A 16,071-nucleotide genomic window follows, 5' to 3' on the forward strand; every position below is an offset into this window, starting at 1 on the left:
TGCTCTATATTTGGATGGGTGGGGTTAAGCATTCTATGAGCGATCGACAACTCCCCATGTTATGGGTATTTAGATTATTTAATATGAGACATTAAAATTGAAATTTGTATAGGAGTACTGCAACAAGGCATGGAGAACATAAAAGTACTAGAGTTAGCATATAAGGTAATTGGGAAAAAGAAGTGATAAAGTTAAAGAATATTACCATGAAGATTCCATTGATGCTTTCTACTAAAGCACCTCACTTGCTTCCTTAGTCATAAGAAGAAATATGAGGAGAACGAATATGGTAACCACAAAATAGAATGGATAGATATATATGAGAACTAAATGTGAAGTTATGGAATTTTGAAAATTGAAAAAATTCATGGGTGTAGTACATAGGATAATAATAGTCCTTAATATTAAGTGGTGAAAATTTTGTCAACTGCTGAATTTGAAAGATGATCCCCTCAAATAATTAGGTTATTGGTGGATGACCACATATTATTAAATGCTTTAAAAAAAAGTAATAACCAAGTTATCATGAGCTTCATGATATTTGCAATAATAGTTATTTTGTGTGTGTGTGTGTGTGTGTGTGTGTGTGGGGGGGGGGGGGGGGGGGAAACCCCCCTCTTGGGTAAAATCTAGGAATGTCACCAAAATATCAGATTGGAAGCTCATCGTTCTTTTCATTCTCAAACTTTGATGGAGATGCCAAATTTCAAAAATATGTAATATTCATAAGTGCTCTTAGTGTTGTAGGATATAAACTTTTAGTGATATCTTTAATGCCTACAAGAAAGCTTTATTTGTCATGTGTTTCAAAGTGCAACATTGATTGGTGATTTGTTAGATTCTAAAGCTTAAGCATCATAGTTTAAGGGGGAAAATGTGATTAAAGATTTAGGATGTTGGATGAAAAATAACGGAAAATAAAGAGGAAACTTCGTAAGACGTGTAAATAAATCATGTTTATGTTTCACAGTCTACTATAGTGCTATGTTGTACAAATACATCATTTGGTGAGAGAGAGAGAGAGAGAGAGAGAGGATAATCACTTTAGAAATATAAAAATGTAATGAGATTAGCACATTCCATATTCATTAATACATTTTTATTTCTTTGAGATGTATGGAGGAGCTCTCTCATGGATCTTTGGATGATTATAACATAAATTGGGTGAAATTATTGAGTGCTTGTCCCCACAAGGCTTTGGGAGTTTAAAGATGCTCTTAGAGGTGCCACATAGAGATGAATATTAACATTAATCATTAAGTAGGTTTAACAAAAATTATATCTTAACATATATCATATAAATTAACAATTATTTATATATTTAAATTTAAATTTTTATTTAATTTATAATTCATAAACCTATATTATTATATAATTATTACATCATTATTATTATGATATTTAATATTTATTACCTCATCATTATTATCCAAACAAATTTCCTCTAAGGAAGAGAATGGGAATGGAGATAGACCTTCCTGGCGAATTCCCAGCACTTTCTCGTCGCTACCTTTCAACCAAAGCCACGCACGTTTTGGAACGGATCTCCATATTGCCCGCCAACCACTCCACAATCCTCTTTGGACAAACAAAAAAGAGAATCCATCGGAGGAATCCAAAGAAAAGAGAAAGAAATATAATCCCCATACGACCAAAACTAGCATCATTCACATTACGCCAACCCTATAGAAAAATAAAATAAAATAAAAATTCCCCTCCTCACCTTTGCTTGTCCCGTTGTCCTCTCTCTTTTTTGTCTTCTTATTTCTAGTGATAATGATCTGTGTGAAACTTACTCAACATGTCTTTGAATTTTAATCTACATATAAAAATCAAATAGATTTATGTCCCATCTTTGCCTCATGGTTTAATAGTTTTGATGATTTTGGGATGGATTAATAAAAATTATTATTATTATCATTTTTTAAATTTAAGATTTTGAATTGATTTTTTGAAACTAAAAAAAATTCTTATAAGATTCTTGTAAATTTTATGTCATATGATTATTTTCAATAAAATTAAAAAAAATCACAATTTTAAATTTATTTTATTTTTAAAAGTGAGATATGATTTGAGGTTGAATAACAATTATTCTTACACTCGTAAAGCTTACAAATGTTTCATGTAACATATTAGATATAATTATAAACATTTTTACACTTGTAAAAGTCAATGTAACTCTATTAAATAATACTATGATTTCATTGGAGAAAAATTTCTTTCCTATTTGCAAAGTTATTGTAGAGAAAGTAATTTTATAAAGTTGTAATAGAAAACAACTTTTTTGTATAAATATTTTTTAAAAGTAATGAAAAAATAGTGAGTAAAGCAATACGAAAGATATTCCAAACAAAACCTATATATCAGGTTTAACATTAATATAAACATCAAGATATACAACCAGGGGTAGGCCTAATAAGAGTTTAAGGTGGGTAGGTTTTTTGCTTAATAGAATAAACATTTAATTATTTCGCCCTTCAATAACTAATTTTTTTATTTCTATGAAAAAAAAAACCTTTTATATTTTACTTATAAGCTGGTTATGCACGTTCTAATTCTATTTTATCCCTCTTAAAAAAAACTTGAATGTAATAGTTTGTCTTGACAAATGCTGCTGACCACATACAATCTCGAAGAAATATTAAAATTACATAATTTCTTCCTTCAAAATTCTAATAATTCTTGCAAGCTACACAACATTATAGAACTGGCTTTTCAGTAGAATTCAAATTGTCCAAATATGAGAGAATGAGTTGAAAGGCTATAAATAAATATGAGAGAATGAATTACTATTGAAACTTTTGGACTACATAGATTTTGCTCAAATAACATTTGTCTATTTATATTCAGGGTATGATTCATGCAAAGACTTGGTTCAAGAACTTTAGTGAATATATCAATTTCTAAGTTTATTCAATTAAAATTTATGTTCTTACATAAATAATATTCTCATTCTACCCTTATAATATCCTAAATTCTAAAAAAATATTTATTTTTCTTTGAGGTACTTGTACAACAATAATAATACTATGTGGGATCGGCTACATGAATCATTTTTCTCCATTATGATCTATTGAGAGTTAAATTTTCATTTAAAGGTAATAAAAAAGTTGATATTAATACTTTCTAATTAAGTCTTTTTTATGTCTACATGTACCTTTCTTAACATAAATCAAATCTAATACATCTACTATCTTAACTGGTTCATCAAAAGACTGATGTTTTATGTGACCAAACCATCTAAAAAGACTCTTTTAAATCTTATATTCCTCACATATAAATATTCATTTCATATTTTTTTTTCTCTTAAGAGTAAAGTTACTCATTCATTTGAGCATCCTCATCTCTGTAACACTTAACTTAATTTTATGCTTCTCTTCTCAAGGCCAATATTATGCGACCTAAAATATTGCAGATCTAACCACTATCTTGTAGAACTTTTACCTAAGTTTGAGGAGAGATTATTAAGTACGGAGATCAGTTCAGTTTTGTCTCTGTGAACAGTAAAAGCATAGTTACTGTTCAACTCTGCTTTTTTATTGTTCATAAAGACAAAACCGAACGGTTCTTTGTGTCTAATCTCCGCACTTAATAATCTCAAATTTGAGATGTACTTCTATCACACAATAGATCTGAAGCATTTCTCCACTTCAACTAACCAACTTGAATTTTACTAATAAAATTATCCTCTATTTCACCATCACTTTGAGCAATAAGGAAAAAAATATCTAAAATATATACTCTTTTTAATGGCTTGATCATCTCAAGTTACAATCCTCCCATTAGATCTATTACTAATAAATAAATAAATAAATATTTATGTCACTTAATTAAAAAATAATAATAATTTTAAGGCATATTTAATTAAAATTTATGTCAAATATTTCAAAAGAAGAATTTTCCCCTTAAAAATAAAAATAAACTTAGGACAAAATCCCCTCGTTTTTTTAAGACCTGATTTTGTTTGTTCTAAATTTTTTGAAATAGTTATCATTTTACCGTAGCTTTTCTCTCTATTTATATTCCCCTCTCACCTCTCAATTTACATTTCCCCTCGGCTTCTTCTCCTGTTCCTTCCGCCATTCTTTCGAATCAAAGAAACAAGAGAATTTACTGAACCAGAGAAAATAAAAGAGAAGAAAGAGACAGAGCGAGAGTCAGAGAAATGAAAGGAGAGGTTGCAGACGATCTCCTGAACCTAAGCCTAAGCATAGGCCAAACCAAAAAGAGAAAGAGAACAGATCAGAATCTCGCCATAGCTGCCGTTCTTCACGCCCGCAACCGCATGCTCCATCAAACCACCCCAATCTTACTAGACCACAACATTGATGGCCTCCATCTCATCCGCCTCCTCCTCCTTTCCGCTTCAGCTGCCGACCTCCACGACTTCTCCACCGCCGTCGAATCCCTCCTCCACCTCTATCCCCAGCTCTCCCTCTCCGGCGATCCCATCCAACGCGTCGCCGCTTACTTCTCCGACGCCATCCTCGCAAATCTCATCGCTCCTTCCTCCCCCTTATACTCTTCTCTCTCCCCTTCCCCTACTCCCCACGAAGAATTCTCCGCCTTCACCTCACTCTACCTCGCCTCTCCATACCTCCAATTCGCTCACTTCACCGCCAATCAAGCCATTATCGACGCCTTCGAAGCTGAGGAGCATTGGAATGGAGGATCTCTCCATGTCATCGATTTCGACGTCTCCTATGGCTTCCAGTGGCCTTCTCTAATCCAGTCTTTAGCTGACAAAGCGAAGAAAGATAAGCCCTTTAAGCTTCGAATCACAGGATTTGGCCGGAGCGAAGCAGAGTTGAAAGAAACAGAGGCGAGGCTATCTGGTTTTTCTAAAGGATGTCGTAACCTCTACTTCGAATTCGAGGGGAAGAACATGGAGATAAATAGTTTCAAAGATCTCAACCTGTGGGAAAATTCGACCGTTGTAGTAAACTCAGTCTTCAATCTCCACATGCTGAAAAGCTCCACGCTTCAATTAATACAATCTTTGAATCCTTCTCTGCTAATTCTGGTGGAGAAAGAAGGTCGCAGGACGGAAACAACAAGCAAAAGCTTCCTCTCACGATTCATGGAGTCACTGCAATACTTTGCGGCGATGTTCGATTCTTTGGATGATTGCCTTCCTGCTGGCAGCAAAGAGAGGTTGAGGATTGAGAAGAACTACTTGGGGAGAGAGATTAGGAATGCCGTGGATATGAAGCAAGAAGAAGATGAGAAAGAGGTTTTGATCAAGTATGGGACACTCGCGACATGGAAAGAAGCGATGGAAAGAAGCGGCTTTGAAGGAGTCATGATGAGCTCCAGGTCTGTAAGCCAAGCAAAGCTTTTGTTGAAGATAAAGAGCCATTGCTCCACCATGGAAGAGCATGGAGGAGGAGCTGGGTTTCGAATTTCTGAGAGAGATGATGGAAGGGCCATATCGTTGGGCTGGCATGACAGGTATTTGATTACTGCAACTGCTTGGAGATGTAATTCTCGATGATTTTGATATTGTTGGAGGACTTGTACTGTAGAGCTGTGTTACATAGTTTTTTTTTTTTAATTTGATGCGGTTAACAAAAACTGTTAAGTTGTTAGTGTAATGGGTTTTGATTTGAAAAGATTTGGATGTAAATCTATGTTTTTGTTCATGATTCTTAGGTTTGTTAATTATATTTGTACCCCCCTAAAAATAAGAGAAATTATTGGCAACTTTGAACATTGTTGGCATATTAAAAAAAGATTGTGTTATTTAATGATAATTAATTAGTTTAAAAATATTATATGTTATTTAGTTTATTTGTTATATTTATGTACTTTAAAATTATTTATATTACTAAAGTTTTTGTATGAGGAAAATTTTAAATGAATAGCTAAATGGATATATAGTTAAAAATCAATTTTATTTTTTTTTTATTAATTTTGACCATTAAAATAATGAACAAGAATATATTGAAATTTTAGTTTAATTTTTGGATTATTTGATAATAAAAATATTGAATAATTTGTTACTTGTAGATTGTATATCTTATTTTAATATTCATAAAACAATAGAAATAATTAAAAAAATAAAAAAATTAAAACAATAGAAATAATGTCAAGTAAATTTCTTTCAATTTTGGTATAGTATTATCAGTATCTCTATTATTTGTAATAAGATTATATGTTTCAATCGTATTATATTTAATTTATATATTTAGTTATTCAGTAAATTAGTAAATTAAAAAAAAAAACATAAGGATATTACACCAATATGAGCTTCAAAATTTTCGGATTTATGTTAAGATTAGTGTTATATGTGATATCTATATAAAAGCTGTATATTAGAGCTGCAAACAAGTAGTGCCAAATCAAGTAGGTATTTGTTTATATTTGGGCTCGTTTATTATAAGCTTGTTTAAGTTCTATTTGAGCTCAATTTGAGCTTTTTCTATTTATGTTCAAGGTTGGTTCATTTAAAATGATAGAGATTCATGTTTGGTTTATGATCGATTTATATTCGATTCGGTTCATGCTTAATTATCGAGCTTTTAACAATTAATTAAAGCTTAATAAAAGTTTAAATTCTAGTAGAAATTACTCAGCTTGAGTTAATAAGTATGATAAAATCTTAATTTTACATTTAAATTTCTTAATCTCAGCCCTTTCTGAAAAAAAAATTGCATTCATTTAATCATTTTCTTATCTTCTTCATCAAGTAATTTACTACAGGAAAAATGCAAATTTTTGACAAAAAATTTCCGATAGAAAATTTGGCAGATTTTCCTGCTGATTTCTGATGAAATATTTCCAACAGATTTTTAACGGATATTGAAATTTTCTGAGAAATAATCATATATTTATAATAAAAAATAATAAATAAAATTAAGTAATTTAATTTGACTAAATTAACTACTAGTTTTAATAATTATTGGCAGTGGGGGATCCACAAGGAGCAAGACAATGCAACGAGCAAAGGGCAACTTGCACGGGTTCGACGTGCAGGCTATATGACGGACTTATGCGGCGGGTTCAACAGTTGGGTTGCAGGCGATTTGGCTGGCTTTTGCGGGCTTCGGGCTGGTTGGGCATGGTTGGTAGAAATACAAAATGAATTTTGTTGAGTTTTTTACTTTTCCAATGGCAATTTTCGTCATAATTTTATTGAAATTTTTTCCCGCGGATTTTTCTCGAGGAAATTCCTCGGAAATCATCATTTCCTTCGGAAAGCACTTTCTGACGTAAAAGTCTGCAGGAAATGAGTGATTTTTCTGTAGTGATTTAATTTGCATTTCATTTTTATTGAATGAATATATAACATAGAAGGAATCCTTCAAAGTTAAAAGCTTAGGTTCAATATAACAGATGTCATTTCATACTGTTTTTATATACAAAGAAGTATGGGTGAAGAGATCAATGGTTGCTCGGAATTTACTATAGGCTTATAACAAAGACAATTATATATTACTCGTGAAGGAATATTCGGAAGTATTTTAGCTACGAAAGATTACTCACGTGCGAAGAGGCCCCATTCACACATATTCTATGGCTGTTTGAAATTTGAATTGTCAGCAAGCAATAAAAGTCTAAGTCCACAGCTTATAGATGTTTTTTTATTTTATTTTATTTTCTTATCTGAATCAGTCCAACAACATACCTTGAAAAAATCAAAGAAACACTAAAAGATTTGAGTCACAAAGTGATTGGTCAATTGAAGTCAATCTTACTTAATACATCAATTTTGAAGATAATTTTTGAAGTTTTTAGTGTTTTCTATGAAGTTAAATGATATAACATAGAGCCAATCATTTAATTCTCAAATCGAAGTTCAATTCTTTTGATAGGTTAGATCTTACGATAGACTGAATCTTAGCTTAAGGTTAGTTATCTTAGTTGACCTAATTGGCGGTGTAAATATTCTCTTTCTTTTTGTTCAATCAAATATACTTGCATTGTAATTGATTAATAGATATGTTTGATTTGGATTGTGGACCCAGATTCGAATTATGGTTAACCCAACCCTACCCCTAAATCGTGCACTTAATTGGTGATTTTGAATGAAATGACTAAGTCAATTAGTCAAATCTCTTTCATTGGGTTTTGATCATCAAAGCATGGATGAGTTGACCCTAGGTAACCATTAGATCAAGCTAGAACCTCTTGAACTCTAGTTTAGCTCAATATGATCTAAGTAGAACATATAGACCTATAATCTTAGACTAAATTATTGTTTTCCAATCATTCCAATAGGATTTACTAAGTTGGAAATGACCTAATGGAGCTACTTAGCCTTTTGCTGCAGCTTTACTGGACCTTTTGACCAATTTAGCTGAAATTGACATATTTAACCAAAAAGAACATACACCATCAAATTGGTCAAATTGATTGAACATAATGGAACAAATTAATTTAAATTGGTAAACCATAGATGAATTAGCCCAAATTATATCTTGAATAGGTAAATTGATTCACTTAGCCAAAGTAAACAAAATTTGACCAATTAGGCTAATATTGACAAATTTAATCAAATTCAGATAACTTAACCATTGAAAACCATTTCGATTAATAAACTAAAATTGAATTAAGCCTAATTGTCTTTTTATAAGCCCAATTTGACCAATTAGTTGGTTGACCCAAATTAACCTACTTTAATCTATTAGGCAAAATTGGTCTGTTTGATCAAAGCACTCCTCAACAAACCCTCCCAATTAACATGAGTGGACCCGCCAAATATATAATTGACTTAGTTGCCCCTTGGTTAGGAAAATTGATCTCAAGTAACCCAACCTAGCCCAATTAAACCCTTAAGAGATCTACTTGACCATTTTGAGACACTTGATCCAATTTATTCAAATTAATTAGACAAACCATCTTGTGTAATTTACCATAGTATCATTGAGTCAAATTAATCATTAATTTCATTTGATTAACTTAATAGTCCAAATTGACCCAAAATAAACTTTACACTTATCCTATTTGAACCCATTAAGTCAAATTTATATCAACTTGGCTCAAATGGTTCAAATTCCTAGGTGTTTAGTGTTCAATTGATCCCCTAAGATCCCTTAGCCCAAATTTTCTCAACTCTTAACCCTAATTTGGCCAACATTTACCTGTTTAGAACTCTTTGAGCTAAATGGTCCCTAACCTTCAAATGGATCAAAACCATGCATTTTGCCCATATATCATTTAGGGGATGTGTTTGACTAATCCAAAACAAAGCCAATATACTTGGCCATTAGGTGTATCCCATTTAGTTGAATTAGGTCAAGTTAACCTACTTGGATCCATATGAATCCAACTGAGCCAACCAACCCTAAAGGAAAATTTGGGTAATCCAATGCATTCCATTAAATTCTTACAAATCTTAGTTAACTCACATAGCAATCATAGAGCCTAATCATAGTTTGGTGCGACTAACATTATCTTAATGGGTATTTGGCCATACTCAAAGGAGATTAAGCTTTTTCTAGGCTCTCCCTTCTAATCTTGTCTCCAAATGATCACAACCATTCAATTAGAGGCTCATGTAAGTTGCCACAACCTAATCATCATGGTTAATCATGTCTTGGGTTTGGTCAAGTGAGGCTAAGGAAAGCAAACTAATCCCAAGCTCTTGCATACATTCCATTATTTTTTCTATACATAAAAGAAACCCATAGTTCCTAGGAACATTCTAGTGCTTCCAATGAGTTCCAACTACCAAAGAGCACAAAATTGCCACTAGGGCTTAGCTAGCCTACTAATCCAAATCATCCAAACAGAACCCAAACCTCTCCTCACTTCTTGAAGGCAAGGGATCTAATTCACTAGCAAATTTTGTCTATGCATGTTTTTATTACAAACCTTAGCAAAACCTTAAGCATGTGGATATTGATCAAATTGCATGTGCCATAGCAAAGCAAGTGAAATATATCCATATGTAGCCTAAGAAACCCTTTATCTCACCCTAATGAGAATTTTCATTTTTTTTCTACTGAAGAGAGAGAGAGAGGGTAATTAACTTCCCATGGGTTGCATTCGGTCAGGCTACCATTCATTGGATAGAATTGGAATAGTATTTATATATCCTAATAAGATTTTTGCTATGATATTATATCTTTATACAATCAAGTGCAATTTGGTACTAAGGTAGAGCTTAGCATGTAGATCTAAAGAAAAAATATTCTAATAAATTTGCACGCTATTTTCTATTTTAAAATTTTAAAAAGTCATTATTTTAATCAATTAAATGTATAATGGATTTATAAAACTGTCAAATTCCGAGCATATGCTAACAACATTAAATTAATATTCACAAAATTTTCTTATACTCTAATGAGCCTTTTATTATCTATTTGTGATGACTCAAGAGTTAATTTCAATGTTTAAAATTCAAATAGGCATGTTTTGAAAATTACCAAAGCACCCTTTACTCTTACATAAATTTATAGGATTCTTTACACGAGATACATGAATTATTTGAATATTCACTAATTTTTCTTGATTTGTTTAAGTTTTAATCTACAATTTATACTTGTAATATAAAGCATTTTAATCATTAAATTAAAAAAAATCTTAAATAGACCTAAAAATTAACTAAAATAGATATTGGATCACACAAATTGATTTTGCTAAAATGTTCATTAATAGGCGGGTTGTGCATGCTAGAAATGAGTAGTTTCACACCCTAAAGTGAATGTTCATTGCCTAGCAAGGAGTATTATGGGTAGCATTCTTCTTATTTTGAGTATAATTGTTATGTGTTTCTCCATTATTCATGAAAGAGAGAGACTTCTCCATCTTGCATAACTATGGAGTGAATAGTAAAAAATTCTAAGATAACGCATAAGTGAACTTAGGTATGTTGGTGGCAAAATCACAATATGAAAATTTGCATTCTTTTCTTTTCTTACACTCACTTTTATGAGCATTAATTCTTTTACTTACTACAATATTTTTATGATATTGATTGTGCGTACTCTCATAAATTGGTTGCATGCGGTGGTTATATATATATACTTTCCGCGCTTTGAAAACTGTCAGAATAAACCGAGCAAGAAATGCGTACCAGCGATTTTCCGGTGGCCTAGACAGCTGGTAATTTCTGACGGTCGTTGCGCCGGTGATTGTCGGTTAATCACCTGCAGCTTGCCGGCCGTTCGGCCATCAAAACTGCCGATATTAGCACTGGCTAAACTGCCGGGTTACCACCGATTTACTATCGGTATTAGCAACGGCTAAACCGCCGGGTTACCGCCAATTTACCACCGTAAACTACCGGTTCTTTACGGGCAGCTTACCAACAGTCAAAACTGTAGGTTTTACCAGCGGCTAAACCGCTGGGTAGTGCTAGTTGCTTTCTGGCACAATCAACCGTCCGGTATGAAGGTTTTCGGCAACCAAACCGCTGTTTGACATCCGAAAACTTGTAGCATTTAAAAAAAATTGACAGCCTCTCCTCTATATTTACTGAAGTTTACCCTAAACCTGCACATGATATACAAATTCTATGCATTGTATATTCCATATTTTAATGCATAGAAAAACTATTACTCTCACATTATCATTTGAACACAAGTAGTAACTCCTACTTGGTCACACTACCTTGCACCAACCATCAATGGCCATCATTAGTTTTTTCAAATGAACTCGAAATGATCTAGCATTATATAATTATCATGAAAAAATATATTTTGGCCATAGATATTACTCTCACAATCAATGTATAACTTGCAAATGCATTCCATAGATATCACTCTCACAATCAATGTATTTCTCACAATCTATGTATCTTAATAGGAATTACTACAAACACATGGCCATCACTATTTTTAGGGAATTTACCCACAACAAAGAGGAGAGCCAGCGACTAGGGTAGAGGAGGTGGACGAGTCTGACGGCTGGAGCAGAAATTCGGGCCGTGCGACTCAAGGAGACCGAAGAGGAGAGGGGTTCTGCTTGGGGGCGAGATCTTCTGCCAGAGGGAGGTTGTCGGCGCTGGATTCCTGCGCAGTAGTCGTCGAAGGCGTGATCATGAGAGGCCGGAGGAGAGGAGGCGAGCGTCCGCAACAGCGAGAGAGAATGCGAAGAAGTGAGGAGGAAGGCTCAGGATGGGTAAATTTAGGGCGGTTTTCCGGCTGTTTATACCGCTGAAAAAAAATTACTTAAAACAAGCGGCTTTGGCCGCCTGTAAAGGCGCCAATATGAAATTAAACCGGCGTCATATTCCGCGGTTATTATACCGCCGCTAATTCTGGCGGCTGTTTATTAAACACCACCGGTTAATATCGGCGATCAAACCGTCGGCTAAACCACCGGTATTACCGCCAGCTATAGGACAGTCGATAATAGCCACCGGTAATACCTGAATTTCCTGTAGTGAAGAAAGATAAATTTCATTCTTTCTATGAAAATTATACAATAAAAAAAGAAAGAGAATATATCTAATTAATTATGTGTGGCAATATGAAGAAAATAATTTTTTTACTCTTTTAACTTCATATCTAACAATACATTCATTTGTAAAAAGAAAACTTTCACTTTTTCTTTTAATATTTTAAACTTCCAAGAGAAACTTTATTCTTTTAAAATTTGTTTGCATTATAAAGAAAAATCCTCTCTTATATATTTATCGGCTTTCAATAAAATAATCAAATTCCTTCTAATTTTTTGCACTTATTTTTAATCATAAATTTATTTTTAATTTGAAAACAACTCTGCATAGAAAAAAATTAGGGTGTCTGCAAAATTAAGGTAATTGTGTATTCTAATTTTGAGTGTACTGATTGAAAATAGATTTAAGAATTCTAATGTGTTGGATTTAAGCACATATCATGTCATAAAATTAAAAAAAAAAAAAAAAAAAAGCAATTGTAAGGCAAAGGTAACCTTCACAAATTTATTCTAATTTTATGCTGCAAACATTTTTGCTAAAATATAAAATACAAAAGAAAAATCTACAACAGATATGCAGATGACTCAAACTTTGGCATTATCTGATAATAACTAGTCATAGTCGCAATCATTAAATAGTCAGCTTTCCATTTTGATTAATCTCCATTACTGTGCTTCAAGGACTCAATTCCAACAATGGAATTTATTAAATAGAATAAAGCTTGGGTATTATTTGACCAAGAATGGAGGAGGAAGGGATGTCTTGTCTAGCTTCCCAATCAACCTTGAAAATGATAAAATCATAAGGAAATAATAAACATATTATAATTTCAATCTATATGCTGATATATTATCAAAATATGATATTTTTCACAGTATTTTGTTCCTACAAATTTTCAATTGCTGGAAATTTACCCTGTAGCAGTGGTCTATATCATTGCTACTACTGATCTTGCAATGATTGTGAAAGCTATCACGTTTGGGCAGCTTTCATATTATTTTATAGAGTAGTTTTTTATTTTTTTTAAAAAGATAATTTTGTGCGAGAAAACTATTTCTGAAAACGATCCCAAATAAAATCTAAGTAAAATTTTTCATTATCTTCATGATAATCAATCTACTTGAACAATTATTTAATATTAATTTTATGAATGATCATTTTTCTTTTATTCTCTATGATTCCTAACATTACAAACCATAAAATTTATAAATATAAAAAATGAATAAATTAGAGTTGATTTGATATATTGATTTTTGTTTATTCATCCATGCAAATGCTCGGTCTTTATTATATTCTAAAGGCTGATATTTAATTTACAATATAATTTTTTTTTCCAAATTAATCATACTTTTATTATTTATAAGCATAACATTTGGCATACAATATTTGACCAAGGATCAACATTATTTACATTGATCAATGCTTCATTAGTTCTCAACTCATGCAGGGGCAATAATTTATTTATTTGGGAAAATAACTATAAGATAATAATAAAAAAATTAGGATTATTTGTTTTATAATTTTTTAGATAAAAATTATGGCAAAAAGATTAGAGAGAGTCATCCTAGATAATTTGATCGTTTAAAACGCTGACATTCTGACGATTCTATTAGAAGAGTAGATTTAGTAGATTTAACTTTTATTAAGAAAAATAGAGGTAGATCTAAACTACTTGATTAAAAAGTACTAAAAGTGATATTTTTTATTAGATTTATATGAAAATTTGACTCTTAAATAAGATATAGAGAAAATGGATTTATGTAGCAGTTCTTAGGCTTCCTTTGGGACGGCTTTTTTGTTGCTTCTTAAAGCTGCTTTCTAGTACAAGGTAGAAAAATTTTCTATTAAAAAATTATTTTAAGAAGCAATAAGAAATCCGTCTCAAACTAAGCCTAACATATTGGGATAAAGATTTATTGTCATTATTGTTGTTGTAGTATATCAAAAATATGTTTAACATTCATATATTAAAAAAAAAAAGTTCTCTATTGGTAATTCTTGTCCATTTATAATTTTAGTTTCACATTTTCCATCTAATTAACCAAAATAATGCTATAAAATAGCTCCCATGAACTCCATCTTTGACTAATATTTTACCTTTTGTTTTATTACACAGCAATGTATTCTCATTATAGACAACATAATAAAAAACTTACATGCCTTGCTATTGTGGGAAAGCTAATTTTTAATTGCTTATGCAGCAATAATATAGCATTAGTTGGAAGTCTGGTCAAAGTCCTTCAAGAATATTAATAAGAAATTGTTCATCAAGTTACAAAGTTAGAATAATATCCTTTTGCATTGAGAGCTTCACAACAAAGATAAAATAATTTTCATTAATAGTGAGGGTTTGTTCCAGAAAGAGAAGAAGTCAATTTCTACTTATAAAATATAAGATAAACATTAAAATTACGTTCATAGATATTTTTTTTTTTTGGGGAAAGTAATTGGTTATCAAGCAATAATATAAGTTAGAATGCTATGCTATAATTGGTCAAAGTCTTTAGAGTATATTAATAATAAATTGTTTATCAAATGGCAAGTTAGAGTTTTTTTTTTTAATTTTTGCATTGAGAGCTTCGCCCCAACACCACAAATTTACATCAATATTTGGGACTTGTTATATGAGAAAAAATTCAATTTATGTTTTATAAAATATAAGATTAGTATTAAACATACCTTGAATTTATTAAAATTTTATTTGTGACAGCTTTCTTATTACTTTCTAAAATAATTTTCTAATACAAAAAATTTTTTTATGCTAAAAATTATTTTAAAAAACAGTAAGAAAACTATCACAAACAAATCCTAAGCTAAGATATTTATTTGTTTTTTAAACCAAAATATATTTGATTGGGGTTATATTTTATAAAGTATACAATGCAAAGTCACAATAAAGAGGTTTCATTTTCACTAAAAAAAACCCTAGAAATCAAATTCTAAAATCTTTTTTTTTTTCTTTATAAAAAATCTAAATGACCTACAACAAATTGACAACTTTCTGCTGGATTCAGAACAAATAAAATAAAAAAAAAACCCAATCAAATGAGCTATATTATGTTATTATTTCTAATAAAGACTAAGTCCTATATTTGACACATAAAAATCAATACTATTGCAATTAACAAGTGTGTTGATAGGGACTTTCAGTATTTCTATCCAATACCTAGAAATAATCAGTCTTCTTTTGCATAACAAATAACTAAAATTTTAATTTTAAATAGAGATGGTAGAAGTTTATAATTATAATGTGTTGAGTTTGATCTCATAGCTTAACACCAAATCAACCACTAGGAAATGATAATTGGTCAAATTTGAAATAAGTTCCTTCCTATCTTAACTTGACCAAATGTTTGGCTTATCTAAACCTTTCTTTCTTTTCCAATCCAAACAGCCAATTGTTTCATTGCAATCTCCTCAGATCATTAGATTTTCTTCAAGTCTCCTTTGAGCATGAGGTTTTCATTATTGACCCTCGTAGGCTTCATTTTGGACGGCTTTTTTATTGCTACTGGGTCCTTTTATTTATTTTTTTCCATATTTTTTACTATATTTTATTTAAATTTTAATATAAAATAAAAATATTTTTAAAATGATACAGTAGTATTATTATTTTTATTTAAGTTTACTTTGATAACAAACCATTTTCAGGTTGATAATAAATCAAAACATTCCAACTACTAATTTGTGGAGTGCATACAACACTGATGTTGTTCAGAAGAAGC

General features: G+C 31.2%; 1 protein-coding gene across 1 annotated transcript; it reads left to right on the forward strand.

Annotated features, from left to right (window-relative positions):
- Positions 1-4,039: 4,039 nt before the first annotated feature.
- Positions 4,040-5,712, forward strand: LOC110104798 (protein SCARECROW). Its single transcript, XM_020834049.2, has one exon. It carries the CDS (start codon positions 4,166-4,168, stop codon positions 5,492-5,494), a length of 1,329 nt encoding a protein of 442 aa, XP_020689708.1. The 5' UTR covers positions 4,040-4,165; the 3' UTR covers positions 5,495-5,712.
- Positions 5,713-16,071: the final 10,359 nt, after the last annotated feature.

This window comes from Dendrobium catenatum, unplaced genomic scaffold, assembly GCF_001605985.2.
Source record: "Dendrobium catenatum unplaced genomic scaffold, ASM160598v2 fragScaff_scaffold_231, whole genome shotgun sequence".
Lineage (NCBI taxonomy): Eukaryota > Viridiplantae > Streptophyta > Magnoliopsida > Asparagales > Orchidaceae > Dendrobium > Dendrobium catenatum.

Bases quoted from the DNA above. Each gene is read 5' to 3' on its own strand.
- LOC110104798 (XM_020834049.2), top strand. From the start codon at position 4,166: ATGAAAGGAGAGGTTGCAGACGATCTCCTGAACCTAAGCCTAAGCATA.